Below are 21,508 nucleotides of genomic sequence, written 5' to 3'. Positions count from 1 at the left end.
AAAAAATTGTACAAACACAAACTGTATTTTCTATCTCCCTACCTTAAACCTACCTCTCACAACTTTAGATTTAATAAAAATAAAATAAAAACTTTGAGAAAAAAAAATCTCACTTTTAAATGCTTTGCAGCCAATGGTAAGTCTGTAAATCATAATAATATAATATTTTTGCTAGAGACACAGATCAAAAGAACTATAAATTAGTGCGTTGCAAAGTAAATGTTTATGTATTTTTTTTTCTCTTAGGGGAAACCACATAGTGCCGCACTGGCAAAGAAAAATATTGACAGACCCATCTGAATTACACAGAACTGTTACTCTAAAATGTCAAGCGAATTTAAATGTAGATTTCATTTAAATGTAGATTATATTACATAATGTTCTAAATGCAAGTGATTATGTTTTCTGTAATAGCAGACTGAATACATGAATTACTGCATTACCTTACATATTCTGATTTGTGTATACTTTGTATAAGCGAAAACATATTAGTGGATTTTTATATGTTAAAACTAACGTTTCTCCAAAACAATAAAGAAACCTCACAGCTCGCCACTGACATCTAGCGGTAGGTTTTTGGAAGCACGTTGTGCGAAGCAAGTTACAAACGGGAACCATCACTTATCATATAACTGCATTATAACGTGACATTATTATTACTCAATATTTTAAAAACTTTTCGCATTACAGCCAACCCAGCTGTCATGTTGTTTAAAAGCTACTGGTCATTTCGCTTGTATATAGATATCTATGGTTTGGCCAATCACACCGAACTGTTGAGGAACAGCCAACCAATCATAGCCTGATTTAGTGCTTACCTTATTAAATATTCATGCTCTGCAGAAACTTTCCCAGACTGTAAATCCAGTCTTGTGTTACGGAAACCGCTTTATTCTTCTTCTTCTTTTTCTGTTTGTTTAAAAACACGCAAGACAACCGAAGGATCTACGTGGTGACATTTCCACAGACGGACACTATGGAGATGTTATGGAGCTGCTCTCGCATCCGATATTGACATAGTCAAATATATAAAATAAGAACGCTAACGCAGGATTTCCAAATGTCTCGAAACTGTTTTACTATATGTTTAAATACCTTTCGGCAAATCAGTGAACACTTCTATCTTTTCTGTGAATAACGCTTGAGCATTTACTGTGAGACCGTCTCCTTTTCAAGGTGAAATCTTTCATATGTTAATAAAAGACACCAGCACCCTGCAGTCACATAATGGCACATTACATTGAATGAAGCTCAACTGCTTTCTTTTTTAAAGAAATTTAAAAAGTCCTAATTTCCTATCCAATACTTTGCAAACGATTTGGGCCATCTAACTGTGCAAGCTGCCCGCACGTGTTCAGTCCTATTTGTGAATGAATCGTTTGAACCGGTTCACCAAATCGGTTTGAACATTTCGTTTACGAGTCAACAGAAAATGAAAACCGTCTTTTTCAGACAAGGCAGATTCGTAATGATCCTAGTTAGCTATAACATCTCGGGTGAACCAGAGATTTGAATGATTGGGGAGAAGATACTTTATCGTGGTTGTATCAAACAGAGCTGGAATTACAATAAGCACACGTATTATTAAACATATTATCATTGTTAATAATATAGTAATATACTACAACTATTTAAAGGTTTTAGAATCGTTTTAAACCGGTTATTTGAAATGAGTTGTTCTAAGGATCCGATTCGAGGAAATGAGTCGAACTTCCCATAGCTAGTTCAGTCAGCGCAGTGAAAAAAGTTTCTGCAGGGGTGAGGGCCGTACCATTGTCACATGGGGAATATGGTTTTAAGTTTCCATAAAAGTGCTGTTGTAAAATTATAAAGAATAAAAATACAGGTCTCCCACTTCTTCAGACGACTCATGTTAATTTCACTGCTTTACGAATTTCTTTTAAAGGTTATTTTTATTGTCAGAACCATCGTCGATAATCTACGTGAGAAACAACATCTTTAGATCGCGTGGTTTGGTATCGTCCATTCTTCAGAATCTCGCTTCCATCAATTTGGAACGCGGCGCAGGAGAAAGCGTGGTTAAATAATATCCCATGATAATGCATTGCACAACGATTTGACGACAATCGGTTTTCCTGTTATGACGACAAAAGGTATGGTAACATTTTCCTTAATCGATAATACCTACACATAGGCTTAACTAACAAAGCTCACAAGCTTTTATACAGCATATCCACTTCAACCAAAGTTTTGCCAGTATTCAAACTCTTTTGACCTATTCAAAGTTGGACATCTATAAAGAAATCTTATACTCTATATATTTAGGATACTTCTATGTAGTTTTAAGACAGCGTACGCTGAACGAAATTGAACAAAGTAACATTACATTCTCCTATTTGAATTAATCAAGAATGTCGCAAAATATACAGATTCGAATTTTGCAACGATGACAAATGCAGACCTTGTGTCAAAACTATCACTGCAGAAGTTTATCTGAAACATATCTGCATGTTTAATCATATGTAAACTCTTTAGTTGAGGTTTCATTTAAAATAAATAGTCCGTATTGCGTTAAAGTTCATTTGCTGTCTTAAACTTTTAAGTAAAATCTAAATGATGCCAACATACAACCTGCAGTGATAAGTTCTTTTCAATTTTGACCTCTTTGAATTTTATTAGTAACTAAGAAAATCAATTTTTAAACTTTTTTTACACAGTTAAGTAGAAATGACAAAAATGATTTTGTATTGTGAAATGCAGAATGGATGGGAACATATTATACTGATGAAAACATTTTTAAAGTGTGAAGTTAGTCAGCTCTTGCGATTGTTGTTTATATGGAAGTATATTATTCTATGGACAGAGTAACGTTAGAGAAGTTGTAAAGCTTTGTTTAGAACCCAAGGAGGAAAGAAACCTTCACAGGTATTTTAGCTGCAGTATGATAATCACATGTATTGTTTCATTGTCTAAAGGTGGATATTATTGTAAGAAACACAACTGAATTATTTGTCCTTGAGAAGTGCTGTGGAATCCAGTGATCAGTGTGATTCAGAGCATCAAGGATGATTTGAGTGGGCTGGCATCAGAGGGAGGTGTGTAGACCACTGAACGTGAATAGCCCTGGAATCTGTGGCTTTGTTGGTTCATAGCCAGGGTCGGCCAAGCCGGAGCCAAGCAGCGTGTGTGTATTGTTTGCTGCTGACAGCTCAGTTTTAAGGCTCTCATTAGCACCTCTGGATGTGGCCTAAACAATGACAGGCGCTGTAGTGATGTTTCTATTCCATCCGCTTGTGCGGCAATGCATTACATTGGATTTGACTTAATTTGTGTTGTATTGTGTTACTCTAATTTCTACCAAATTACATATTTCAACATACAGTGATTACTGTACTGTACCTTCCTTTCCATACAAAATATATTGTACTGTAAGATGTCTAGAGTAATACAAGTCAAAACAGTCTTGAAAAGTGAGTTATTTCCTTTCTTATAAACTAATACATCCAGCATCATTCAGCACTTGTAAAGCTGAAGGATTTAGTAATAAAAAGCCTTTTATTAAACTGTGTTACTGTTACACAGTCACATATGTAAAATATCTATACTGTCCTGTGTTTGACACAAAGACTAAACAGGAACCAACTAAAGCCATATGTAACCATAACACACTGATTTCAGAGAAACACTGCACGTCCTCTTGGATAAAGAAAGGACGTTTAAAACAATATATTGTTTTCTTGAGTAATAGATAAAAGGACATCAATACAATGCTGCCCCATGTATTATTTATTGTATTTTTTTTGTGTGTTTTAATATATGTAATATTCCACTGTGTACTTGCAGAATATAATTAATATAATAATATAATATAATTAATGAAATTGGATATAACATTACACTGAAAATAGCTTTTTTGGGCCCCATTTATTTCCATAGTAAGTGCCTCACTGTAAAACTGATTTTTGCTTTTTTTTTTAAAAAAGGGGTCCTATTATGCTCTTTTACAAAGTCTTTGAATTTTACAAAGTCAGTGAGTGTTTCTTGACATCATCCACTTTCGGAAGCCCAAACAAAGATGTTTCTTAAGGTAGTCGCACACCGGATGAGTCACGTCACGCCACGTCTTTAAAATTCGAACACCATATTTTCTATGAGTGTACGCACACTGCCGGCACCCAGCTACGTCATGTCGTACTTGTTGTAAGAATGGATCTAGACATGGCACTGCGCTTCTCGTCCGGTGTGCGACCAAATTTAGACATACTGAAAACTTGATGCTACTGCAGTTCTTCTTCTTTGTGTTCTCTGATGCACTAACTTTGTAGCTGCACTTCTTCTTCATCTTCGTCTTGTCTTCTGCACTAAATGCCCCTCCCCAACCTCCAACCCTTCTAATTTCTGTATTTTAATGATATTCTAATGGGACGCTTTGTGACATCACATGTCCAAACGAGCTGTTCGTTGTAGTTCTTAAAAAGTTTTTTTTTTTTTTTTTAACAAAATATCTCCCTTTGGAGTGGACTTTGAGATTTGTAATTTTGTAGATATTTTATGCCCAAACATGAACACTAGACACTGACTAAAATTAAAAAAGTGAAAAAGCATAATATGAGAGGAGGGAAAGTAAAAAATCTTGTAGTAATCAACATAATGCCATATTATGCCCTATTATAATGATTTATATTCAAAAGGGTGAATTAGCCACAAACATTTTCCACTAGCATACATACCACTGAGTGGAACAGAGTGAGTTAAGCCAGGTTATGTGAGGTCCGTTTCATTTGCTGAGTCTTGCCGCAGTTGTAATGAATATACGGAGGGAAAGTACTTCTGGGGTTTGCCGTCTGAGGGATTCGTGCCGCTCTGCAGTGCTGGTGGTACAGAGCGTGACATGTCAGTCCACATCAGAGAATCCAGCTGTGCTTTGGCTCACTTGAAACCAATTTCAACTTTACACCCTCTTTTTCCCAAAAGGGTGCCTTGTGGCCACACAACTACCAAATGCCAGGGTGCGGTGTTGGGTGTTCATAGGCCTTTTCCTTCTCAGTTTCACACACCAAAGCTTTAATTATCTAGTTTCATACTATGGATACTAGTTTGAAGTAATTACAAGTCACTAATTACTGACATCGATGCACGGAGTGTATAGTTAAGATCAAATTTGAGGCCCTTCTTATTCCTATTAAGGCTAAATACTGTACTTAAGTCTACTGTAATTTTCATCAAATAAATGTACATTTGGTGCCTAAAGAAATTTCTTTCAAAAGCATTTAAAAAATCTTACCGATCCCAGACTATTAAAATAGTGTATGTGTATAATCTTAGTAATGTTTTGACAGTCTATTTTCCCTTGTATGTAATGGCAAAAGATTTAGTATCATGCAAATGACCTTTTCCTTCTCATAATTAGTATTTTATTTTATTTATTTCTTTGTGTGTCTGGTGTAGACAGGTCCTAAGTAAAGGTTAATATGCGACCGTCACAGTTCACTGATGTTCCCAGCATGCCTGAGCTCCCTCTCTGAATGGGCAGGATGGGGGAGATCCCCACAATAATAAAACCCTCTCCAGCTCCCATACATGCTAATCCGACATATCCCACATCCCCGGGAACAGGAGAGATATGAATCTACAGGCTTCTATACAATATATCAACTTATAGACAGCTAATCCTATGGAAATCCAGTGGGTGCTGTACTAAATAAACCGTTCATAAATTCTATCACAGCTGTCTTGATCAGTTTGCTAGTTTAGATTTGTGACCCATTGCTGCCCTTGCAGACTTTATTGCTACATAACTTCACATGCACTTTTGACATGACCCAAGAAACACTTTTTACAGCAAAGGATTTGAGCTTTCTTAGCTTTCTTAATAAAGCTACAGGAAGATTAAAAAAAAAGGTACAGGAAGATAAAAAAAGAAACTATCCTAAAATTGACTAATTAGTGTCATCCCACTAGTTAAAGAAAACACTAATGAACTGTTCTTTTTTTTTAAATCACCCTTTGTGCATTTACTGTGCAGTTCTCAGAAAGTTCCCTACTTAATATCAGTTGTGTTTGCCTGATTTGTTTGAAATAGCACACTTGGGCCTACAGTAACTCCTCCTAGCAAGGACGTCCCTTTGGGATTTATTTTGACACAAATAACATGATCCAGAAAACTCAATTACCTCCTAAGTCTTGTGGCTAAATCTGGTCAGCTCAGAGTCCAGTCCTCAATTCAGTGTTTGTGGAGCCCGGCCCATGGTTATGTTAGGCAAAGGCAAGTAGTGATTTCTGCATTCTGCTATAATTTCTCAAACCCTTATGTTGTTGACTTTATTTCTATTTTGGACTAAGAAATAGACTCAGAAAACTTGACATATACAGTAGCTCATGAGTCTAATCAACCACTTTATGATACTGTAATGGTGTTTTGTATGTTTTTGAATCTTGAAAACATGTATCCCTTTTAAAAAGCTGACATGATCCCAATTGAACCCTGTTGCATTTATGTTATCCTGGTTTCGTGTCAAGATATACAAATTAGGGCCTAAGAGGAAAAAAAATCATATGATGTGAAACGTATGTGAACATATGTGTCACAGCACTGTGCAAGGTATTTTTGAATCAAATTGAGAAAGTAGTCAAATTCAAGCATTTACATGTTTAATTTTATCCTATTGATTGGATCATTTTAGTTGTACACCACTCTTTTAAATCTAATCAAAGTTTTATTTGGTTTAGGGTCAGTCAGATTGGTTAATGTGCATGAATGCATTTCAGTCTGACTGAGCCAGCAGTCAGATTATAAATGTATAATTTGGGTGCATACAAACATAGCTACGGATCATAATCAAGTGACTATAAGAAAAAATGAATCAAAGATTCAAAGTTTTTTTTATTTTCCTATAAAAATTAAAATGCTTATAGCTTTGATAAATGTAAATTTATGTTAGAGTAGTCAAATGTGCAAAGTGACCAACCCATTCCTCGTATTTTGTTATAAGTGGTAGCCAGATTTGTTTTTGATACAGAGTAATTGTATAGAGTTGTGAAACCAGATACTGGTATGCCTCAGCAGTCGTCTTTCCTTGGGTGATAGGATACTATCCTGTCTGGCAGCCGTGGTGACTCCTATAGGCGTTTAACTGGCATTCTTGGAGAGCCAGTGTGAGAACAAGGATCCTGAATGTATGTGAATGGCGCATGAGAGCAGCAGGTGCAGCGTCTCCCACAGTACTCTGGAAAAGCCTTCCCCTGACATCTGTGTGTGGGTTGGTTTCCTATTGGGTCAGAATGTTAGAGTGGAATGATTGTCTACAGTGCCTCACTGAGGTAACTAGTGTGACAACAGCATTCACATTACAGTACTGTTAAAAGTGTCATTGAACAAGGAGATTGTTTGCTTGCTTTTCTTGCTTGTTTGGTGTTATATCTTTGAATCAGTTAAATGCAGGTGATCTGGGACACCAGTACTCTGAGAAAAAAAATAAAGTATAGGCAAATGGTTTAAAAATGGTGTTGGTCTAAGTGTCTCCATTAGGCGGCAGCAGGATCTCTTTAAAACACAGACCTGTGAAGGCCTAAGCATACCAATTGGTTTGAAAAGTTAAACCAAAAAATGTAAATGCATGTCACCTTTTTTTCACCCTTTTGCTTTAATAATTACATTTGAACTGCATAAACTTCTTAAGTTTGTGTAACATATGATGATCATATTCTTAAGCATTTCAGAGGATCCAGAACATCTTGTCCTTCAGTGGATTTTAACATGGTGTTAACATGATCACTGTGACAACTTTGCTTTTTTGATTAGTGACCCAGAAATATTAAAGAATCTAAGTAATTTTTATTCATTATTTCTTTGTTTTAAAGCTTTCTAAACTTTTATGAGGGATTTTCACACTGCTTTTAACCCGGGGTTATCTTCATTACACTCCACTTTTAACATTTCACACTTGTGATTAAGAAGCAGGGTCAGCCAAAGGTTTTAGTTTTTTTTCCTGGGGTTATGAAAACCTGTTCTTTTTTTATATAAACAGTCATTTCAGTGTTTGAGTGGAAAAATAAAAGTGACAGAAAACACATGAAATGGAGTAAAGAGGAAAACCTTGTGTAAAGTATGAGCAGTGTGAAATGTGAAGCAGTATAACCCAGGATTCTGTTAACCCGGGTTTTTAGAATAACTAACTTTATTTAACTATTTAAAGTATGGAAAGCCTATTGTGTTTTTTTTCCAAGTCTGAATTACATTCTGAGTCCAAGATTTACAATGTTTAGACTTACACACTTTTATGATGTGATTTCATCACTTGCTACATACGTGTGTGTACACATTCTGATAACAAAGACAACAGGGGGAGTTATAGCCTTCGTCAAGTGTGTACAAGAGGTGTGACATTGTGATATCTCTCACACACACACACACACACACAGACACAAGAGGTATGCACAAGACGCGCCCAGGTTCATTTTTACAGTACGAACTCCTACCGGTGTTCATCCAGAGTTAGAGTGCAGTGTGGAGCTAGACATCTCGGGGAAATCAACTGATTTTGTTTGCTGGATACACTCATACTTTAAAGGAAATCAGTGTTTTACAATATGTGAGTACGTTTATGTAATAATGACTGCAGTTTATCGTATATGGTATCATGCAAGCTCAGCTAAATGCTTTCATACTCAGTTGTCTTGTATTCTCTTTTTGTTGTTTAGAGAATGTTCTCACTGGTTGTGTGATATGTCAGTTGTAATTCTAACAAGCAACATTTCTGTGGGTCAGTTTAGTGTGTTTTAATATCTGCATCGGGTTGACTGATTTTTCTACTTGATCAGTTATCGGTTCTTTAATATTGAGTCTACTGAAAATTGACACCAATTATTTAAAGCCATTCATTCTCAAATTAAGAAATGTTAACTTATAGCCCAAAAGCAAAATTTATATTTAAATATTATTACTAATAATAAAATGCAGAAATAAAACTGTAATTAAAAATTTATTCCCAACATAAACATAACAACTACTGGTTAGCATTTAATATTTTATTCATTACTGCTGGTAGAACTGTTAACATTAATTATAATAAAACCTTATGAACATGAGGTTATTTCTTTGTGTTATATCTCTTTAAAGATTGTGATAATGAGAATGTTTGACCCAGTTGCACTATTAGTGACTGAGAAACTGTCAGATTTCTGCAGTTTCAAAGTAATAAAATCACAGCTGTAACGCACTGACAGTAAACCGACTGCTGACCAATTATAGATCACATATCTAACATCTGTTAGTCATTGTCCCTGCTGTAGATATTCACAGCTTACTCAGGAAATTGTCATCATGACGTAGAATAACATTTTGACATACTGACAGGAAGCCGGTGAGACTCTTGGATTTGTAATAGTTTTACACCACAGAACATATGTGTCATAAGCTGGCAGGAGTCCGGACTTTGGCACTGTGATGGCAGATATTGTTGGGAAATGCCACAAAGATATATATGAGTTGTTTTTGACTATAGGGAGATTTTAAAGGGGTCATTTGACGTCGCAAAAAAGAACATTATTTTGTGTCTTTGGTTAGTGTTTGTGCAGTTTAAGGTTCAAAAAACGCATTCTTTTCCACAAACTGTGCATTATTGTTGCTAATCTATGCCCTGCCTTTCTGAAACGTTTTTACAAACCTCATCATTCTGAGAAGCGAGCTGTAAAGTGATTGGCGAGCGCTGCATAAACATAAAACCATGTCTGCATTTGTGATTGGAGAAACGACAACCACAAGCATTACTCTACACAGCTCAGAACTCATGTTGGAATCATCAGTGGCAAAGTCTTTAAATATGAAAACGTACTTACAGTCTTTGAAATTGCCCAACTTTATAGAAATAGCCTTTGTCAACAGCTGGCCTTATACTCTCCCAGGTTCAGGAAACAGTCCTCCGTAAAATGCGTTTTACACAAATATTTGGGTTAAACTGTTCTGGAACAGTGTTGTAAATAAAACTTAACCACTAATTTCTAGTCGTGTCCTCTTTTGGAAGACCAAAAGAGGTTTCACAACGAAACACAGTACCTCCACAACATGACAGTGGCAACAATACTACAGCGAATCAAATGAATCAAAGTTACTCCTTTTTGGCCGGAGTTATGCAAATCTTCCCACACAGTGATGTAGACATGTGGGGGAGTGTTTAGACGAGGTTTCTAATAACAATTTAGCGTGTTTAGACGACAATTTTTTAAAGAATATCTCTTTGGGTTTGAGACTTTAATCTTTGCAACTTTAGGGATCTTATCTATTCACAAACCACTTGTAACACAAATTAACATATATAGTTAATTTAGTTGTTACCATTTTTGGTTACTTTTAGGTTACTATATATACATAAGTATACATATGTAAATATATAAAAGCATTTGCCATAAATGTTATTATAGTTGATGTGAAAACCAGTCGCTAATCACCATTCCTTTTAACTATAAGTAGTCAGAGAAACTTATGTAGAAGTGAATCAAGGTTAATTAATTACAAGTGAGTGCAATGAGGCATAGCAGCCCACTTCATTAACCTCTTCTGTTGGGAACATTCCAGTGTTGTAATATAAGCACAGCACAGCCTTGTTCCTCCTGGATGTTTAAAGGAAGAGCACTTACTTGAATGGCCTCTTAGTTAAAACTCACCCTGAGCTCCTGCTGACGATGCATAACTGAGAGGCATAGTTAGACTGTGATTTTTAGTGGCCCTGTGAAAACTATTGTTTGCCGGAATCCGCTCTGACCCCTGTTGCTCTGGGTCAGGAGACCCGTCACAGCTGAAGGACTGAGTGGTTCCACGAGACAAGTTTTTGTTCACTTTGGCTTGAACAGCTAAATTGGTCTCTGGTGAGTGTGATAAAAGTTGTATTTACTTTTTAGGAACTCGTGAAGTAAGAGAAAACCAAGGCTTTCACTTCAAAGACCACTTGACCGGCCGTCATGGAAGGAAAAGAGGAGATCAGTGATACTGATAGTGGGGTTATTCTGCATTCTGGTAGGTTCAGCCTGTTAAACCTCGCCTGTACAATGATATAATGCATTGCTGTATAATATAGCATGTGGTTGTGAGCTTAAAGAAATAAAGAGTTTAATCAAAAATGATAATGAAATGAAAATTATGATTATCATCATTTACTCACCTTTGTGTCAGAATGATTTCTGAAAGATCATGTGACACTTCTAGCTGCTGAAAATAACGGCTGCTGAAAAATTAAATTTCTAAATCTAACATAAAAAAAAAATCTATAAATATTTTTTCAATTGTAAGAATGTTTTATTTTGTAAGAATATTTTAGTTTTTACTGTATTTTTGATCAAATAAATGCAGCCTTGGTAAACATGACCACATTTTTAACAGTAGTGTAATTTTTACATACATTTGTACGAAGCCCCGCATATGACATGCTAGAAAAAAATAAATAAATTGTGCACATGATTTAGCAAATCGAGGGAATTAATTAGTAAATCGTGCGCACAATTTATAAATCGAGGGAACTAAATAGTAAATCGAGGGAATGCAATAGTAATCGTGTGCACGTTTTAGTACATAGAGGGAACTAATTAGTAAATCGTGCACAATTTTTTCCTGCATGATATGTGCGGGGCTCCGTACATTTGAAAATGTGTATAATGGATGTTTCTTTTTTTTTTTATTATGTACATTACACCTGTAATGGTGTAACCAAGTTGAATTGGAAGCAACTACGCTATACTAGGTTTTTAAAAATCCCTTATAAACTAGAAACAGTCTTTTTCTGACAAAGGAATGTAATTTAGACTTCATAATAAAAAAAAACAAATCTGTGCGTTTTTTGTCATTGCTTAGTTATTTCTTTGTGTGCTGTCACATGATTGATTGGAAATGTATGTTTAAGAATTCAGTAAATAAGCTTCCAGTTACCAGATACAGAAGAAGATTGTTGTCACTCATTTAGCCATTTTCAAGTGACTCAAACCACCAGTCATAGTCTTCATTTCATTTTTGATCATATCATAGGTGTTGATGGTATTTGTTTCCTGAAAGTCTACACTGGTTTAAGATATGCCCTCGCTCAAACGCTGATTACAAATTGGCATCATTTGGATTTTTTGCAGTGATATTATATCATAATTTGGTTATGATTTAGAGTAGACAACATTTAGAGTTATATAGTCTATATTGACTATACTCATATTGAAGCAAAGACCAGTACTTTATGTAGTTGTTGATTTTCTGTTATGTGCTCCTAATCGTGGTGTGGTTTCTGTGTTGTAGGGCCTGACAGTCCCGCCACAGTGATGAAAGATGTGAACACTCACACCCGGGTCATGAAACTCAAGCAGCAAGCTCTGGAGGACAGGCTGAAGATGTGCTTACTGGAGCTCAAGAAACTCTGCATCAGAGAAGCCGTGAGTCACCGTCCTCACTCATTAACACATCCTGATCCACCAAAATACTCCTGAAAAGAGATAAAGAAGTTTTCACATGGGAATTAGAGGGGACTTCCACTACATCCTGATACCATCATGTTTTTGAAGTTTAATTTTCCACCCAAAATAACTTCAGAAGGCATGTCAAATGCTGCAGAATGCTTAAAGATTGTTTATGTCATTAATCAGAACATTCCCACCTCTCTTAAGAGCACAACAGGAGTATTTAATATAATATATTTAATAAAGTATGCCAATGACTGAGTGCACAAGTCACCCAAAGGTTTATCATCTTCAGATCCAGAGGCTTTGTGAACTAGAAGTCCTCTGGATAAGCTGTTAAGTCTCAGAAATGCATCATTGTTTCCTGTTGGAGTCACTTGCTGTGACTTGTCCAGGTGTTATGTGTCACCATAAGTCTGAAGTCATGCCAGTGTGTGTATCATTTGTTCTTGATGGGCTTCACCTCTATTGTGGCTTTTTAAGGATATGTAGGCCCGAGTTTTTTGTCTCAAAGAGAACTGTATCTAAACATATGCTGGCATGGATTTGGAGAAAATAGATGGCTGGTTTAGTTTAGCAGGTAGGGCCCTCAGTACGGCTTAGGCAAGAACCGAAACTTTCAACACCAGGCTTGCATAATGCAGCGGTTGAAAGCTGTAACTTGTCCCAACTGGCTGAAAGGTTTCATACTGGAGAAACAGGAATTCTGGTTGAAGGCCTGTTCGTGATAACTTGCTTGTGACTTAATTAACTGACTATGTAATTAGCGTAATTATACTTACAAATTACACTGACAAATTACAGATCTTGACCACCACAAAAAGTTAATGCCAGTCTTAAATATCAGCTGATTTTCATGATTTATATTGTATATTTAACTATGCTGCTCATTTCCACTAATTTTACATCATGTTTGGCACCATTTAACGCCCACTTAAAGTTAATATTTAGAAGCACTAACAATTTAATGACACTGTTAAATGCAGTCTTTATCAAATCTGAAAATTAATATTCACTTGTAGAATTTCAAAACATTCCATTTTAGTTTAGTCAATTGTAATATCGATGCATCCCTAATCAGTTCCCTCTTCTCCTTCAGGAACTTACAGGACATTTGTCCTCAGACTATCCTCTGTCACCTGCAGAGAAGCCCCCTCAGATTCGCCGGCGCATTGGAGCTTCTTTTAAATTAGATGAGCCAAGTATCCTACATAAAACTGAGGTAATGACCTGAACTGGCACTTAATCTTTATTTTCAGAAATCATAAAGATCTGGATAACAATCGACTTGTTTCCAAGTATTTAAACATCTAAGATACCCATCAAGTTAATATAAATAAGTCTGAATCTGATGAATCTGATACACAGGACTCTGAGCTGAGCTCTGTGGAGGCTGATCTGGCTCTTCAGCAGCAGATATACGTGGCGGCCCAGAGACTGTGCCAGGAGGAGCATCTCAGCAAAGCGGTGAAGAGGAGTCGTCTGCAGCAGTACAAGCGTGAGGAAAGGAAGCTCAAAGATCTACAGGAAGCTGTGTTCAGGCTGCGACTGGAACATAGCCGATCCTCACCACACCCTGGTATGATCACACAGAGAGGATGTGAGTGATTTATAGGAGCTCTTACTTTTTCAATTTTGTACTGTGTAATGAGTTATGAGGTTGATAAAAAATCTTGTCTTTAAATCAAGGCACTTCAGATGATAGCTCATTGTCAGACTCGGCTATTCTTGATGAGGGTAAGTGAAAACTTTTGTTATATGAAAAGTTTAAAATAATATTATGTATAATATTATTTATTTAAAGACTTTATTCTGTTTATTAATTATTTATAATATATGTTTTTTTAAATACATTTTATAAGGCAATCTCCATTTTATTTGTTAGTTGCCCTTGTTAATTTAAATAATCTCTCCGTGTTTCAGAGGAATTGTCTTCCCAGCTTTCCTCCGAGCCTCCTGCTCCTGCTGTAGACCTTCCCCCTTCACCTCTAACCAACTCTAATGCCCCTCCTCATACACCTGTAGCCCCCTCCTATCGGCCCCTGGAGGCCATTGTCCATCGAACCCCCCAACAATCCCTGGAGGACTTGCACACATGCCAGAGTCCTATCTCAGAGCATGACCCTGCCCCCATTCAAAACTCTCCCTGGATGGAGAGTAGTTTGGACCAGCCCTATCAGAAAAAGAAAAGATCTAGTAGCATCAAATCCAGGTACATACATCTTTTCTTTTTTTTCTTTAAATTTTTTTGTACTGTGCCAAGCAGGTGTTAAATGTCAAAAGCATGTCATCCGTGACCTTTGAAAAGCAGTTTTGACTCATCTGGTCATTAAGTCATTGTTTAGTAATTGTTAAGGATGGGTATGACCACACCCCCTCTTCTGTAATGCCTATGAAGCCAAACATCTCAAAGCTGATTTATGGAACACATGTATTGTTGTCAGTGGAGCACGTCATAAAACTGCAGCTGTACTGTTTTGGTTTTGTCTTCATAATTGTAAAAGGAAGTGTTTTTGTTTTTCATTGCACAGTAGTCCTGCTGTTACACCCACGTTGCCTCCTCTGGAGGTTTGTCTTGCGGATGCCGGGATACCACTGCAAATACCCACCCATGCTGCCCTGAAACACACACAGTCCTGCAGCGCACCCACCACTCCAGAGATGCACCTGCGCAGGAGACATACCCTTAGGTTTGATCTCCGTTTACTCACAAACCTTGTATATACAATACCATTCTGAAGTTTGCGGACGGTATGTTTTTTCTTCTTCCTATTTTTAAAAGCAGTCTCTTATGTTCAATGCATTGAGGCTGCGTTAAATTAAATTAAAAAAGGTGAAAATATTTTGAATAATTATAACCCATATATTTTTCATATATAATATGATGCATTGTCATGATAAAAATAGAATAAAAACTGTAATATTGTGCAATATTATTACAATTAAAAAATTAAAATAAAAAAAATTAAAATAAAAAAAAACCTTTGTTTTAACATCTTATAATGTTACTTCCTTTGATGTCAAAGCTGAATTTTTATCAGCCATTACTTCAGTCTTCAGTGTCAGATGATCCTTCAAAAATCATTCTGATTAGGTGTTCAAAAAACATTTATTATTATCATAAATGTTGAAAAATTTTGTGTTTCTTATTTTTTTTTAAAAAAAATTTTTTTGGAAACCCAGAGACATTTAGTTTTGACGGTTCTTTGATTAATTAAAAAAAAAAAAACATTTATTGTAGTTAATCATATTTTAAAAGTCTTTTCTGTCACTGTGATATTGTTTTATGTTTTATGGATATTATGGCCATCTCAAATCTTGACAAATCGATTCATTTCTCATTATAACAGAGTTCCCAACACTGAATCCAACCCTTATGCTCCTGAGCGGGAACGTGGGCGCTCAAGGGGCCCCAGGAGACGACTGACAGAGTTTGCAGTGACACCATCAGAATACTCTCCTTTAAGTCTAAATGTAGGACACCCTTTGTACTACTCTAGTTCTGAGGACAGCAACTCAGAGCACTCTGTACAGTCCTACTCCAGCTCGCCCTGTCAGGAGCACCCTGGGGAACTTCCATGGCCCTACCAAGCCCAGTACGGACACCAATACGCCAGTCTTAATGACAGCCATGTACCACAAAGATGCTCCCCTAACCACTTCTACAAGAACCCTCAGTACCAGTCCTCACCAAGTTTTTCCAGGGGGTACGTGGAGGATGGATGGGGTCACCCCTTGGAAAGGGACAGTGGAAGGTCGTACATAAGCCACCAGGCCCCTATGCCTGTTTATTCTTCTAATGGTCACTATGAGTACTACTATAGCGAGGCTATGCCTTCCCAGCAGCGAAGTTGCAGGATGATACCCGCCCATGTGAAACTGTCACGGGCTCCTTCTCTGAGAGAGTGTCCTCACCATCCTAGCAGAGGACTGCCACGGCAGGTGGTGTCAGAGGAACTCAAATCATGGCACCAGCGCAACCAACTCCGACCGCACTCACTGGACCGAAACAGGCAGGGCACATTCCGCATCCGAAATGCGCCTGGGCAAGAGTCCCCACTTTCGTATTCCCAGCACCAACATTACCAGGAACAGCAGGTAAATAGTTGTTCCTCTCAGTCACTCAGAATAAATGTGCGGGAAATGTATTGACCTGCAAAGAGAAAGGAAAGGCTCCAAATATGCAAGTATCTTGGCTCTCGAAATAGAATAGAGCTCTATCACCATTCTGTCAAATATCAGTCTGTTGGGTGAGGAATTTCCAGGGAAGGCAGATCAGTTAAGCAGTGCCCAGGCCTGCCTTGGGAACAGGGAAAGTATCGCTTGGTGTTCTTGCTGCGTCATAGTGAGATCACTGCTGGCTCTAGGTGTGGTGTTCAGATAAAAGAGCTTTTGATTGGAATAAGTTTAGGGAATGGCACAATAGCAAACCACAAACAAATCATAATTGTCATTTTGTTGTTCATGTTTGCCCAGAGACATTAGAACACAATGCTGTAAATCAGTGCAAAAGTTTAGGGGACTGTAAGAGTTTTAAAATGTTTTTAAAGAAGTCTCTAATGTTCAACAAGTCTACATTTACTTGATCAAAAATACAAATAAATAATAATATTGTTAAATATGATTACAATAAAGAAATGCTAATTTATTGATGGCACTTCAGTGTCACTGAATCACATGATCCTACGGAAACCATTATAATATGCCGATTTGGTGCTCAAGAAGCATTTCTTATTGTCAGTGTTGAAAATTATTGTTGTGCTGCTTAATATTTTTGTGGAAACCATGATACCATTTTTTCAGAATTCTTTGATTAATAGAAAGTTCTCTTTGAAATACAAATCCTTTGTGACTTTATAAATGTCTTTACTGTCACTTCGGACCAATTTAATGCATCCTTGCTGAAATAAAATATTAACTTTTGAATGGTAGCATATGTGAGTATGAGGAGTGTCTGCGTTCTCACACATTTAAAGAATGTTACCGCTCCATTTTGAGCATTTCATACATTAATAAATAAAGCAGTTGCATGTCAACAAAAAATTAATCTTAGGTTTACAGCGGTGACAGGCTATTTATTACCAGTCAAAAATAATAAAGATGGAATCTGTGAAATTTAGTTGGAAACATGATAAAAAAAATAAAAAAAAGTTAAATGAAAATTAATGATAGAGTATGAATGACTAAAGATTTACATTGGAAAAAAATGATACATATTTTTTTTAATTACAGAAATGTAAAGACAATTAAGAGATGCTCTGTCATACAGTATAAGGAAATGAAACCTAATGATGGGTAGCATGTCACTTTCTCCTCTCAGATGTGTAGTCTTTCAGGTTTCCCACAGTCATGGATAAACTGGAAATATCAGGGAATTTTAAAATAGTGCTTTCCTGGAAGTGTCATTGGAGTTCATAGTATTGGCTTGGTGTGTCCGAGCCTTTAAAGACAGTCATGGACATTTCTAAAGTGAATATGTGTTCTTATTATGCTAATTATGCCAAAATATACTTAATTGTTAGAAATTGCTGTTTGTGAATTAAATCTATGTAAATTCATGAACATTTTATCTAATAACCACAAACAAATGAAGAAAAAAAAAACACTGAAGTTGTGGCGTGGGAACTTTAGATAATTTACAACAATTATATCAGGGAATTCCAACCCTGCTCCTGGAGAGCTACCGTCCTTCTTCAGCTCCAACACTCCTGTCTGTAATTATCAAATATCCCTGAACATCTTGATTAGCTGGTTCATGTGTGTTTGATTGGGGTTAGTGCTGAAATCTGCAGGACGGTAGATCTCCAGGAGCAGGGATGGAGACCCCTGAATTATAACATCACCCTTACAACAGTACAGAAACTGTGCAAACATGATTTGACCTCATATATCATAATATAAAAAGACATGTTTTAAAAGAAAGTGTAGATCGGTAACTGGGTGCAATTACAACTGTGGAGTGGTGTGTAATTACATACTCCAGTCTACTCACATACTCCGCTCCAAATGCCACAAATACTTCATTTGATGGATAATTTGCTTACTTTGAGTTCATTTGTATTGTCACACACAGGTTTTCATTCACACAAAGCTTTTCCCCATTCCTGGCGCTCCTGAACTTTCCCATTAACACAACAGTCTAGTGGGAAAACATGCAGTCAAGGCTGTTCTGCTGTTTATTTCCATTCAAGCTTTCAGTGGCTACACTGTGTGAACTTGATATGAGCACTGCATTTCTCAGGGACAAAAGCTTGATTGGATAGAAGGAAATGGTGATAGCGGCCCGGCCCATTAGCTCCTTTATTTTCTCTAGAGAATGCCAGATACTTTGTTTGGCCAATGCACTTTTTACTCCAACTTCAGTATCTCCTCAAGCAACATTTTGATAGCTGGCATATTCCCAGCTGAAACCGATTGGTGTATTTGTTAACTTTTTCTTTTTCCTATTGTTTGTCATTGAATTTGATCATACATTAGGTGGCAATAATACATCAGTAAACCTGAGCATACGCTGTGGTGTCACTCATCAAGTCCTTTGTTAAGATGTCAGAAGCATAATTCCCAAAGACCTAATGCTTTTCACTTGATCCATTACTAATTGGAATACTAGTCGTATTCCATTGAAAGTCATTCTATTACCATCGAAAGTCATAGAGACTGAAGATTATATTCAGCAGACTATGTCAGTAGTTTTTCTTTGGGACCTAGAATTGTTTGTTATACACAATTAAACAATGACATAAAAAAGAACTTGTATTTTATGTGTAAGCATAACAATATGGAAAAATGTTAACAGACTGAATAGTAATAAGAAGTAGTAGGTCATCTGTATTTTTCGAATTCTGTGAATTCAGACATACTACTCTGTTCATGTACTGTTTTTCACCTCCATCTAGTTTGGAAGTAGGCATATTCAGACACGAATGTTTGTTCCCCCCACTGATGTCTATGGCCCAATCAGAACATTTATTTTGAGTTGCGACACATCATTTGAGAACTACTGATTTGATCATTCCCATACAGAAACTGTTTCTCAAAACACAATGTGGGTGTCAGACAGTGTTATTTGCGTGAGAGTCAGGTGATTTATGCTACAGTCAAAAATGTGCAATCAGACACCGAAGAAAGCAGTATACATGTACCAACAAGACACATAACAAATTATTGAAAATTCCCTGCTGAATAAATTTAGGTTGAGCTACGAATGCCTTCAGGATACAAGTAAAATCAGGAACTTGGGTTGTGCAATGACACATATTCACTCATTTTTACATTTTACAGAAACCACAGGAATTGAAAACCACAAACTTTCAGATGCATTTGTTTGGTTAATTTAGTCATTTGGTCTCGGATCGTCCCTTTGAAGATATTTAGATTATATGTGGGATTATATGTCCTTTATCATTTCATGCAATGATTTCCAGAGACGTGTGTTTCAAATACAGAGGCAGCTGGACTCGTCTTAAAGACTACAACTCAATTATCTTATTATCTGGGAAACTTTTAGCAAGACACTTGTCTCCTGTACTGTTAATCTGTAGTTTAGAAATTATTGGGACAAAATGGGATAATATTCTGCTCATACAATCTAATCCATTGCATAATGGCCTTTCTGGTTGTAAGAATACACTGTGAGCTCCATGATTTAAGACCCAGCTGTTGTGTAACCCAGTCCAGATTTATGACACCTTCAGACAACACCAGAGATCTGCAGATTGTGCAGTCACTCCTGAGTTTCATTTCATCAACAGTCAAGGGTTACTAGAAACCAGTGCAAACTAATTTTCCTATGGAATGACCGCTTTTCTTCTTGTTGTGCTCCTCCAGGTATCCCAGAAACGGGTCATTCTGAGGACTCCAGACAGGTTGTATGAGGATGACTCTGAGGTTGCCAGCCAGGTGTAAAACCATGGACACCCTTCTGACAGCAGCCATATTTATTCAATAATTTATTAATCTGATGGACTAAAGGCTGATAGATTCAATTATATAGATTTTTTTAACATCTAACTAAAATATATAGGGATGTCAAGACAGTCATAATTTTCTATGAAACGCCTTGTCCCAAAATCGATGAAAGTATTACTGTGAAAGACAATTAAAAAAAAAGTGTTTTATAGGTTTTTATATATGTATATATAGATTATGTATAGATTAACTTGATTTTTTTTGTACGATGAAATAAAATCGAATTTGTTACTAAGTGTTTTTAATGTTATTTGGTTAGTGTGTGTTGATTCTAAGATGAAAAAATAAAGTTTTATGAATAAAGATTGTCTATATGATGTAATCAATGTTCGTTCTGATTAGTTATTACGGTGACCTGTATATATGGTGACTCAATGTAAATGGTTGCTATAAAAACAAATATAAATGCTGATTGGTGTTATAAAACAGCTTCTGAAATATTTTAAACTTGTTAAGTCACCTCGCAATGATTCTGGTGACATGAACACAGAAGCATTCTTGAAAGTCACAACACTGAAATTTGCAATTATAAAGGGTAACCATTATATTATACAGATTTGCTTATAGTATGGTTTCTTAATGGGGAGAAAATGTTCCGTATCCATTTTAATATTCGAGAAAATGCATATTCAGATAGCTACGGAAGTAGTGTACAGGGTTGTCACGTGCCAACTGTTACATTTCTCACCGCTGTTGTGGATCAGCCTATCGCTGAGTACTGCATTATCACCGTTTCTGAATTATGAATTTCTTTCACGTTTTATATGAATTGGTGGGGAATTTTATTCGAATATGGGATACCAATTATTTTCATTAATACATTTAAAATACTGTACATTTTAATATAAAAATGTATAGGCTACAATAACACAACGTCCTGAAATTTTAAAGTGGCTTTAAAATACTATTTGAGCCCTAGCCGGAAAAAGACGGGTATTTGTCTCTTATCCTCCAAATTACAAGGGGAAAAAAGGACTCTGTGGAGAGCATCAGGACTCAAAATAGAGTTTATTATTATTATTATTATTTTATAAAAAGACATGAAAAGCAAAAGATGTTTCTCAATAATAAAGATATTTATTTAAACGCACACGCACACACACATTTTTCTTTATGCAAAATGTGTGTAAAATGGCTATAAACGAGTTTT

At 36.3% G+C, this 21,508-nt stretch overlaps 1 protein-coding gene across 4 annotated transcripts; it reads left to right on the top strand.

Moving 5' to 3' along the window:
- Nucleotides 1-1,887: 1,887 nt before the first annotated feature.
- Nucleotides 1,888-20,661, top strand: LOC128022331 (innate immunity activator protein). 4 transcript variants are annotated; one of them, XM_052609745.1, is made up of 10 exons: nucleotides 1,888-2,114; nucleotides 10,858-10,972; nucleotides 12,233-12,366; nucleotides 13,490-13,612; nucleotides 13,759-13,990; nucleotides 14,080-14,127; nucleotides 14,314-14,602; nucleotides 14,925-15,080; nucleotides 15,741-16,488; nucleotides 20,218-20,661. In XM_052609745.1, exons 2-10 carry the CDS (start codon nucleotides 10,918-10,920, stop codon nucleotides 20,293-20,295), a joined length of 1,863 nt encoding a protein of 620 aa, XP_052465705.1. In that variant the 5' UTR covers nucleotides 1,888-2,114; nucleotides 10,858-10,917; the 3' UTR covers nucleotides 20,296-20,661. The 4 variants fall into 4 exon arrangements, with proteins under 4 accessions (XP_052465705.1, XP_052465706.1, XP_052465703.1 ...); XM_052609746.1 differs by having other exon boundaries at nucleotides 1,890-2,114; nucleotides 13,759-13,969; nucleotides 14,922-15,080; XM_052609743.1 differs by having other exon boundaries at nucleotides 1,894-2,114; nucleotides 14,922-15,080.
- The last annotated feature ends 847 nt before the right edge of the window (nucleotides 20,662-21,508 follow it).

This window comes from Carassius gibelio, chromosome A11 (genome assembly GCF_023724105.1).
Source record: "Carassius gibelio isolate Cgi1373 ecotype wild population from Czech Republic chromosome A11, carGib1.2-hapl.c, whole genome shotgun sequence".
Lineage (NCBI taxonomy): Eukaryota > Metazoa > Chordata > Actinopteri > Cypriniformes > Cyprinidae > Carassius > Carassius gibelio.
Note: the sequence above shows the minus strand (reverse complement) of the source record. Positions and strands in the feature narration are given on the sequence as shown.